This window comes from Lucilia cuprina, chromosome 6 (genome assembly GCF_022045245.1).
Source record: "Lucilia cuprina isolate Lc7/37 chromosome 6, ASM2204524v1, whole genome shotgun sequence".
NCBI lineage: Eukaryota > Metazoa > Arthropoda > Insecta > Diptera > Calliphoridae > Lucilia > Lucilia cuprina.
In genome coordinates this window covers 2,685,474-2,697,004 of record NC_060954.1, presented here as the reverse complement: position 1 = coordinate 2,697,004, position 11,531 = coordinate 2,685,474, and the positions used below count along the sequence as shown (strand labels likewise).

Below are 11,531 nucleotides of genomic sequence, written 5' to 3'. Positions count from 1 at the left end.
CTATAGTCTAGTCTATAGTCTAGTCTATAGTCTAGTCTATAGTCTAGTCTATAGTCTAGTCTATAGTCTAGTCTATAGTCTAGTCTATAGTCCAGTCTATAGTATAGTGTATAGTCTACTTCATGGTCTAGTCCAGTTTAATGTCTATTTTAAGGTTGTCTTTGGTTCTATTTTACATTTTTTTCCCTAGTTTAGTTTCCTAATCACATATTATATCTAGAGCCTGCCCTTAATTTTGCTATAGAAAAATATTGTGAAATATTTCAAAAATTGTTCCCAAATTCTTCTTATGCAAATAAGTGCATGTCTTATATGTATTTTATTCTATTTTATTTAATTTCTTTTTGCAAATTCTTCATTTTGCTTTTATTTGTATACCAAGTTTGCTGGCAACATTTATAACCATTCAAGCGTGGCTTACGAATACATACTTACATACACAGACACAAAATTGTTATTTTGTAAATGATTGAATGAACATAAGTATGAGTGTATGTGTGTAAGTGTGTGATTGAGAGCAGTTTTAGTTTCTATATGTGTGTAGTGTAGTCTGTCCCAAATAGCTATTATTATGCTCGTTTATTTTATGTTTTAAGCCATTATAATGCATGATGCAGTCCAATGCAATGCATTCATTCATTCAATATACAATTTTTCTTTAACATTGTTATTGTCGTTGTTTTTTTGGAGCAGGCAGGGGTATGATGTTGATGTATGTTACCAATAATGCAAAGAGTAGAGTGTGAGTGAGTCCTTCTTCTCATTTTTTTCTAGCTTTCTATAGTGTTTTTATTACACTAGCAAAAGAGAGGGATTCTGTTTAAAAGTTGATTTTTATAAAACAGTTTTTTTTGCTGTAAAATAGAGAATAACAACAACAAAAGAAGAATAAAGATATAAAAAATAAAACACTAAATATTATTTTACTTGGTCAGCAATATTATTTTTGCCATGTAACGGTTATTGACTAACTGAACATAATTTGGTTATGTGTGTGTGTAAATGATAGAGAGTGAGAGAAGAAGCTGGTAGTGAATAATGCTTTTGTTATATTGATGAGGATGCCGTTATTGTTGCTGTTTGCTAATGCATGTGTGTATTTATCAAAGTGTTGCTGTTCTAAGTGGTTTACTAGTGTTAGTTGTGCTGCTGGTGTTGATTACTATGTGTCAGTGTTTGCGTGTGTTGCTATGTTTTGTGGTTTTACAGGAGGTGGTCTGCATATTAAACATAGAGTGATAATACTTTGGCCATTGTTATCCTATTCTATTGTCTCCCCTCTACTTGTTTTTATTATTTTTTTTCTTTTTGTCTATTTTTTCTTTTTGTATTACCCAAATTTGTTACAAATTTGAAGCTTTTGTTAAAAATATTCACATTTTTTAAATATTGCTGCTCTAATGCAAAAATAAAAATCTAGTTCAATAAATTTCCATATAAAAGGCAAGAATATGTAAATGTTTTATCTAAAAACTACATTTTTACTTTGCTAGAAAAAAAACTAGGAAGGATATTATTTGAAAATCGTAAAAAAATATGTATTTTATGTGTAATTTTAGGATAAAGGAGGGCTATTAATTTTAAATTATATTGCCAAAAAATGTGTAAAAAATTGTTTTACAAAAAATGCTCTTAAAAGCAATTATGTTGAAATATGTTATATTTTGCCAAAAAGGGGAGTTTTTGAAATTTAAAATAGAACATTTATATAAGTTTCTATTAAAATTTATAAACACTATATTTATTTCTAAAAAAAATATAAATTGAATTTTTACACAAGATTTAGGTTTTAAGATGGTACGTAAAAGACAAGAATATAGCCTATAGTCTAGGCTATACTTTAGAATATATTATATATATACAACACTATAGACTAAAATAGACTTTACAATAAACTATAGACTAGACTACATACCAAACTATAGATTAGACTATAGATTATGCTATAGATCTGAGTATAGACTAGACTATAGACTAGACTTTAGACTAGACTTTAGACTAGACTTTAGGCTAGACTATAGAATAGACTATAGACTAGACTATAGACTTGACTATAGACTAGATTATAGACTACTCTTTAAACTAGACTAGACTGGACTGTAGACTAGACTATAGACTAGGCTGTAGACTAGACTAGACTATAGGCTAGACCATGAACTAGACTGTAGACTAGACTAGAGACTGTACTATAGACTAGGCTATAGACTAGACTATAAACTAGACTAGAGACTAGACTAGACAATAGACTAGACTATTGACAGGAGTATAGACTAGACAATAGACTAGACTATAGACTGGACTATAGAATAGACAATAGACTAGACTATAGACTGGACTATAGACTAGACAATAGACTTGACTATGGACTGGACTATAGACTAGACTTTTGACTAGACTATAGACTGGACTATAGACTAGAATATAGCCTAGACTATATTCTAGACTAGGCCAAAGACTAGATTACGGACTATAGAATATACTATTGACAGCATTGTGGATTAGAGTATCGACTATTTCACTTTAATTTACTCTTCGCAAAAAGAAACTATATTCAAAATCACTTACCTTTTCACTTTTAATCTCCTCCAGTTCTAAAACCTCAGCCGAAACCTTTTGAGCATGACGATCTACGCCAGGACTCAGTAGAACCTCCCATGTTAAGGTAGGCTTAGGATTACCACCTTCACTTATGCAAGCCAAATTTAGTTCCGAATTTTCCTTCACCGGTACAAAAATATTACCCGCATCTAAACGTCTACCATCTATTAACAAATAGGGAGGTTTTGGACGATCTGTAAAACAAGATAAATGATAATAAAATGCAATTAATTTAAAAAACTAAATTTAATTTAAAACTCTTGTTAAAGTTCAACTGCAAAGAAGAAGAAAGCCAAACAAAATGATAACAACACAACAAGCAAGTTTTACGTGTGCCCCAAAAAGTATGCTTTGCTTTTAGTTAACGAAACTCATTTTATTGTGTCATATAAAAAAATAAAAAAAAGTTATAAAAACATTTTTTAATGAAAATAACTTTTCTCTTTTTTTTTTTTTGTATTTTCCACAGTTTTAGTTTAGTTGTTCTAGTTATTTGTTGTGACACACACAAAACAAGGTTTTACACTTTTTCTCTGGCTGCTTAAAGTAAAGTCTTTATGATGGGAGGAGCAGAGTAGTAAAGAAAAACTTGTTTTGGTCATGCTTAGCTTTAGTTAGTGGTACACACTACTTTATTTTGCCCAAGCAATAAAGAGTTGTAAAACTCAAGTATAAAAATCAAGTTTTTTTTAAAAAAAGTTGTAGTTTTAAACTAAATTCTTTGAGAAATGAAATCTTTTCTTTTTTTCTAACTGAAGCAAAAGTTTAAATACAAATAAATTGACCTTGTTGCAACGTTTTGTTTGTTTTTTTAATTTTTTTTTATTAGAGCACTTTTGTGCATTTAGCTATACAAGACAGTTGTACTCACCTAAAACCACCAATTTGACGGGACGTGCATTTTCCGTATAATGTCTGGTATTTTCCGCTTCACATTGCCATTTGCCATCATCCTCCAGCATAACATTAGTGATGGTTAAAGCACCATTAGCCTCTTTAATAAAACGATAATCCGTTACCCTGGTGGTGCGATCCATGGCATGGACAACCTTTAAATAGAAATTAAAATATATAAAATTATTAAGTTGTTGTTGTTCTTGTTGCCGTTGCATATAAGTTGTTTAATTAAGTATTAAATTATTAAGTGTTTTTATATAAAATTTGAAAAAATAATAAATTTTATACATTTAATACATTTTAAGCTGTTTAATAAATTGAAACAAACAAACAAACATTTTTCTACATTTAAAAAATGTGAAGTTTGACAGAGATATAATTTTTATTTTAACACACTTCTGATGCTACTGGTTGCCTGTCAGCTGTTTAACGGCTTGTGTTGTTAAATATTTATTTAATATTTTAACTTTAAGCTGCTTAATAACTGTTTTGTTTATAAACAACTGTATTTATATTATAATTTATATTTTTATTATTATAATTTTAATTTTTACTGCCACTATGTATTTACTGTATAGAGTTCATCAAAGCTTTTAAGTACCAACATGTGAGCGTTGCTTGCTTGTTTGCTTGTGCCAGTGCAAATCAAACTAAAGAATAAATCCCAGCCCCTGTAGAGTATGCTTTAAAAACTAAAGGTATTATATGTGTATACGTCCTCCAAAAAAAATGGCAGAAATTATTGGTTAAGTTAAAAAAGTAATTTCAAGAGAAAAAAATAACAGATTGTTTAACTAAAATTATACACATTTCAAATTAAACTTTCAGTGTAAAAATTTAAATTTTGTATAAAATTAGACATTGAATTTAAAAATTTTAATTTTTATTTAAAATTGAAATCTTTTAGTGACAAAATGAGAAAATTTAAATTTTGTGTTAAAATTTGCATTTTGTGTTAAAATTTGCATTTTATATAAAAATTTATGACAAAATGTGAAAATTTAAATTTTGCTTAAAAATTCGAATTTTGTGTAATTTTTTTCAAATTTAGTGTAAAAACTCGAATTTTGTGTAAAAATTTGCGTTTTGTGTAAAAATTCTCATTTTGTAGAAAAATTTATGACAAATAGTGAAAATTCTAATTTTGTGTAAAAATTCACATTTTGTGTAAAAATTTGCATTTTGTGTAAAAATTTGCATTTTGTGTAAAAATTGTAAATTTGTCTAACAATTTATGACAAAATGTGAAAATTTGCATTTTATGTAAAAATTCGCATTTGGTGTAAAAATTTGCATTTTCTGTAAAAATTTACATTTTGTGTAAAAATTTATGACAAAATGTGAAAATTTACATTTTATGTAAAAATTTGCATTTTGTGTAACAATTTGCATTTTGTGTTAAAAATCGCATTTTCTGTTAAAATTTACATTTTGTGAATGTTAGTTAGTTGTTTAGTTAGTTAGTTAGTTAGTTAGTTAGTTAGTTAGTTAGTTAGTTAGTTAGTATTCTCAATGCTTTAGAGACAAAATGTTTTCCTCTCCCTCATAAAGCTGAAATCTATTAAATGATTGTGTTGCATTTGTATTATACACCAATGACCTGTTGTTATTTAAATAATACACCAGTTGTATGGTGTATACAACCCCACCAACACCAATACAACAGTGTGTAAATAATTATGTATAGTTACGTGATTTTATGTACAAATATGTAGCTTACGTAAAATTTGTATTGTAGAAATGTGTGTGTTTGTTTGCAGTTGTTTTATTTAATGTAAAACACTATGAAAATGTTTGTGTATAGTGTCATAAATAAAATAAAAGCAGGTATTAAAATATAATAATAACAATAATAAGAATGGAAAATAATAATAAAAAAACAGTAACAAACGAATTGCAAATGTTAAACAAGTTTTTTTTTGTTGCATACTTTTAAGCTTCCCCCTGAGTAAATATTCATAGTTAAATAAGAGAACTTTTTGGTTATTTTACCATCTCTCCACTCTTAATTTTTCTACGGTTTGGTTCATTATTATGGTCATTACTTAGTATTTATTATTATGTTATTTTAATATTGTTATTGTTTTAAAAAGTATTAAAGCACATAAAATTAATTTTATATTGCTAAACCTCTGAGGTATTTAAACAATTTTTGGATAGTTTTGAACAAATATTAATGCAAGTCTTTAATTTACAAAAATATTTATTTAAAATTCATATTTTGCTTGTATAGTTGTCTCTTAATTAATAGCAATATTTTTTTGTAATTTTATTGTCTTTCTTGAGTTGTGTAAAAGTTATTTCCTCAAAAATACATAGTTCCTAGAAATTGTGAAAATTGTTTTGTTTTTAATTTAGTTAAAAAAAACAGCATTGTTTAAATATCGAAACATAAATCTTTCATTGTACAAATGACATTAGCAGTAATCAAAAACACAAATTTTATTGACAGCTCACAAATCAAATGTATAATTTAAAACCAAATCTTAATAGAGCCATTGTCATTGGAACACTCATAAATATAAATATTTATATTGGCATTGACATAATCATAGATTGAAATAATAGCTAAATTTTGTTAGGATTAAAATTTAATAAATATAAATAAACAAAAAGTAGCCTAGAAGTATACTATGTTCTCTTATATTTATATTGATTTTAAGGTTCTAGTGTAAGATATAAATTTTACGTAAAATTCTGTGCAAAAACTTGTATTTTGTGTACAAACTTAGTCTACCGACTAGACTATAGACTATTGACTAGACTATAGACTAGACTATTGACTAGACTATAGACTAGACTATAGACTAGACTATAGACTAGACTATAGACTAGACTATAGACTAGACTATAGACTAGACTATAGACTAGACTATAGACTAGACTATAGACTAGACTATAGACTAGACTATAGACTAGACTATAGACTAGACTATAGACTAGACTATAGACTAGACTAGACTATAGACTAGACTACACTATAGACTAGACTACACTATAGACTAGACTACACTATAGACTAGACTACACTATAGACTAGACTACACTATAGACAAGACCATAAACTATACTATATACTAAACTAGAGTTTAGACAAGACTATGAACTAGGCTAGAATATACTAGATTTTTGACTAGACTATAGACAGGTTTTAACATAAGTTTTGTCCTAAAATTGTTTATAACCAAAGTTAGCTACCTATTAAATACTAAACCAAAGTTAAGATCACAACTTTTTTTTAAGTTGAACAACCTGACAAAAATACTAAAAACAACATTGACAAAACATTTATTTAAACTGGAATTTTAAATATTGTTTTATTTCTTAAAAGTAGAACTAATTAAAAAAACTCAGTGAAACAACTTCTTTTATTACTATTTAAAAACTAGAGTAGAAAAACAATCCTATAACATCAGTCGTGCTTAAAGTTGCACAAAAAAACCCCAACATTATTTAAAAACAAAACTCAAAATTCAAAAAGTTTGCTTGTAATTTGCCCAAAAAGAAGCAAAAGAGAAGAATAATTTTACTCATTTTTTATTGAAGTTTTTGTTGTTTTCTTTATTGAAAATTGCTTGTAAGTTTCTTTTTACTACTAATTGCATTTGTAGCACGTGTACAAAAGCCAAAAAGTAGGCAACAAAACTTTTAGTTTAACTACATAACTATGTCAGTATGAATGAGAGGAAAGACAGACAGACAGACGAAAGGACAGACAGAAATTCCTGTTGTATATGTATGTATGTATGTTTGTGGATTGTTGGTTATTGTAAAGATAGTTAAAAAAAGTAAACGACAAAATGTGCAATTACAACTCAATAACTTTTTTTGTAGCTGCAGTGTTTTTGGGTTTTTTAAGTTTTTTTTCTCTTTTTAGGGAAATGGTTAAAGTTTTTGTGTAAAATGACGAAAAAACAAAATACAGGAATAACAAATTATTATGAGGTTGTTGTACAATACTACAACAAAAGCTAACAGTATACAGAACAACTTCAACTAGTTATAACTCCCCACAAGTAAGACAGCAGAGAGTCAGTTACCAGCAGATAACAACAGCACAACAACACACCCACAATTTCAATGAGAAATGAGAAAATTGTCAAAAAGTCAGTTACAGTCATTTAAAATTGCACTTTATGTGAAAACATTCGATTTTTTCTACAAGAAAATTGATGGCTTTCAGTTGTGGCAGTTAAATAAAAGTCGTTACAAAAAAAAGAAAATTGACAATAAATTGCTGTTGCCTTTATTGATAAGAAAAAGGAAATATATGTTTATAAAGGGAAACAAATCAAAGATAGATTTTTATTTTTAATTAAAAGAAAACTTTAAATATTTTATTTATTTTGAATATGGTTTGACTTTTTAAAGTTATTTTCTGTTAAAATTTAATATCAATTTAAATTTAGCTTTTCTTATTACGCTTTTACAGCCTTATTCATAAATATTTATCAATGGTTTATAGAACAAATTTTGTATGAAAATTTGATTTATATATCTTTAATAAAAGTTTATGAATAAAACCCTTGTTGTTTAATATAATAATTTTCTGTTTCTGTGGAGTATTAAATTCTTTTCATATTTTCTTCTTACTTCCTTTATTTGCTTATTTATGACATCCTTTAACTATCCAATAATAACGATTATCACATTTACATAATGTGACAGCTAAAGACAAGATAAAAAACACTATACTTGTTTGCACAGACAATTTACTAGACTGCAATTTATACTTTCTTATTGGAGACAAATAAAATGAAGGATTTTTATAAAAAAAATTTAATGGAAAAAACGTAATAAATAACAGGAATAGATAAAACTTAAAGTTTTTAAAGTAATTTCCATATTAACAATACAGAATTTATGTTATATTTACTAGGGTTAATATTTGCTTTATTTGCTATTTTTGCTATAGTAAACTTTTGCTATATTTACTATAGTAAATTTATGCTATATTTACTATAGTAAATTTTTGCTATATTTACTATAGTAAATTTTTGCTATATTTACTATAGTAAATTTTTGCTATATTTACTATAGTAAATTTTTGCTATATTTACTATAGTAAATTTTTGCTATATTTACTATAGTAAATTTTTGCTATATTTACTATAGTAAATTTTTGCTATATTTACTATAGTAAATTTTTGCTATATTTACTATAGTAAATTTTTGCTATATTTACTCATAGGTACATTATTGCTACATAATCTAAAGTAAAGTTTTGCTACATTTACTATACATTAACAATATTTCCGCTAATTGTTTATCTTAACAGCAAAGCAAAATTTACCATAGTAAACTTGCAACATTTACTGGTATATTACTCGCAATTTCCCTACTTTACTTCACCTATTAAAAAATTAATTACTCTTTCAACACTCACCTGTCCATTTTTATACCACATACTCGAGGCAATATCCAAATCCACCTCACACATTAAACGAATCTCGGAGTGCTGTTCCGCATACACCACAGACATTTCCTCATCTTCATAGGGATTAGGTAAAACCGGTCTTAAAGGTAAAACTCTAGGCTCTTCATTGTGTGAATAATCTTCACTTTTATCGTCTTGTCCTATAACACCCATCGAAGCATATTCTCTTTGTTGTTCCGCTGCACCCTCAAACTCCTCACCATCATCGATAATAACCATAGATTCTTTGGGTTTATTTAGAACCTCTACAGGCACTCTAACATTCGAATGAGAACGTTTAGTTTTAACAGCTGTTAGAGAGTGCTTTACTAAAGACTCATTAAGATAGAGAGCAGAAGATTCTTCTCTCATAGCAGTTACTGCAGAGCTTTCTGTCAGCACTATCGGTAAGGTGGTTAGCTCTTGATTAGCAAAAGCTTTTGTACTCTCATTGTTTGGTTGTATACTATGGATTTCTTCTTCGGTCTCACGACGAGATCGTTTATTTTGTGAGTTCTTTTTATTAAAGCTTTTGTTGTGTTTTTGTTTTTGTATTTCCCTATAATGCTTTTGTTTGTTGTAATTGTTGGTTTCCCTATGCGTCTTAACTTCTTTGTGTTGCAGCCGGTGGGCTACATGTATTCTTTGGTGCTCTTTGTTATTAGTTTTCGTTAAAGCTTTTAAGCTTAATTTGGCAGGACTTTCATGTGAGTATGAATAAACGTTACGTTCACTCTTTAAAGGCATTTGGGATGGTAAACTATGAGTACTTTTCAGTTTAGAAATTGAATTAGAATAAGAATTAGAATTTGTAACTGTAACGGGCAGAAGTGAAGAAGTTGAAGTTGAAATTGTTTTAGTGGTAGACTCATCCTCCTCCTCCTCTTCCTCGTCATTGTCGTCAGTAACAACTTTTAGAGCCTCATTTAGTTTCTCCTCATTAGCATCATGGTAAGTTAAAGAAGCAGAAGACATAGGTGTATAGTAGTTGTTGTGTTTATTTTTATGAATATTTTTGTTGTATTTTTTATTATTATTATAATTAGTTTCTGTGGTTAGTTTTAAATCTGGGGAAATATTTTGGTTTTGTTTACAATTTTTGGCACATTTTTCTTTATTTACATGATCCACTTTATGTTTGTGATCATACTCTTCATCATCATCTTCCTCCTCCTCTTCAACATCCTGCTCCTCCTCACTTTCATCATTATTATTATTTAATTTTAAATTTAAATTATTATTAACATTATAATTATTAGTTTGAGAATTTGATTTACTCTGCTGTCTAGCAGTGGCATAATCATAATGAGCTTTATATCCTCGATTAAAGCTCAATTCATTGTCATCTGTATAGTTTTCTTCGTCTAGATCTGGTTGAGCTAACTGACGATGTTGTTGATGTTCTGTGGTCACAGTCATGATCTGTGGTTGAGTGCCTGCTGCATAATGATTTTTCCATTTTGAGTTTAATGTTTTGTCCTCGTTGGCGGCGGGCTGGTGTTGCTGTTGTTGTTGGTGTAATAGTGGTTTGATATTTTGTTGTTGTGTATATGAAATACCTGCAATTAAATGAGAAAAAAAGTTATATAAATATAAATTAAAAATATTTATTAATTGTTTGGTTTCATTTTGCAAGTTTCATTATCCTGTTGCTTTTTGTTTTATATTTAAATTGTTCTCTTATTATTTCCTATTCCCCTTGGTGTGTTCTGTGCATAACATAAGTTTATCTTTGTTGCTGTGTTGTTCTTGTCAAGTTAGCAATAATTTGCTACAAATGTCAAATAACATAAGTTTTATTTGTGTTACAGTTTATGGTCTTGTGAATGTTGTACAAAATGATAGATAAATTCCTGTTGTTTGGGGTTTTATATAAGGACTTTTCGGCTCCTAAGGGAAGAACTTTTGCATAAAGGAACTAATTAAAATAGTAATTTGAAGCAAGATAATTATTAAAGAAACAATTTTTGTTAAAAATATATTAGTTAGAAAAAAAAATGGACATACTCAAAAATAATTTTATAATAAAGTTTTGCTAAGTTTACTATATTTACTATAATAACTAAAGCAATATTATTCTATATCTATAAAATTAATTTTAAAATCAAGTTACATCATGTTTCACCATAAGAATATAAATTGCAAAAACCTAGTGTTTCTGGTATTCCGCTCACATTTTGCACGATTTACTATCCCTCTGTTACTATTGCTATTTCAATTTGTTTTTGTTTGTTCAAATGGTTATTGACAATTGAATTGTTTAGAAGCTTATTACACAATCTAGTTAGTTACAATGCTGCTGATGATTGTATAAGAGATAATCATATTACACTTTAAATAACATTTTTTTCCAGCAACAAAAATCATAAGCAACAACAACTGATGTAAAAGACAAAGATACGTAAAAGTCGAAGATACGATTAGAAAATCTTATAAACTATATGTTACTACAAAGCAGGGTAGGCAAATCAGTTCAGTTACTTCACTTGGGTTCTTGTTCTAGTTCAGTTCCAGTTCAGTTCTAGTTCAGTTTTAGTTCAGTTCAAGTTCAGTTCTAGTTCAGTTCTAGTTCAGTTCTAGTTCAGTTCTAGTTCAGTTCTAGTTCAGTTCTAGTTCAGTT

General features: G+C 27.9%; 1 protein-coding gene across 1 annotated transcript in view; it reads right to left on the bottom strand.

Moving 5' to 3' along the window:
- The window catches only part of LOC111677400 (general transcriptional corepressor trfA), a 55,470-nt gene that overhangs the window by 19,672 nt on the left and 24,267 nt on the right, over positions 1–11,531 (bottom strand). Inside the window, exons 3-5 of the mRNA XM_046955714.1 lie at positions 8,882–10,470; positions 3,470–3,647; positions 2,566–2,792 (exon numbers count right to left, since the gene is read on the bottom strand). Coding sequence (XP_046811670.1) covers positions 2,566–2,792; positions 3,470–3,647; positions 8,882–10,470 — 1,994 coding nt within the window. The remainder of the gene's footprint in view (positions 1–2,565; positions 2,793–3,469; positions 3,648–8,881; positions 10,471–11,531) is intronic.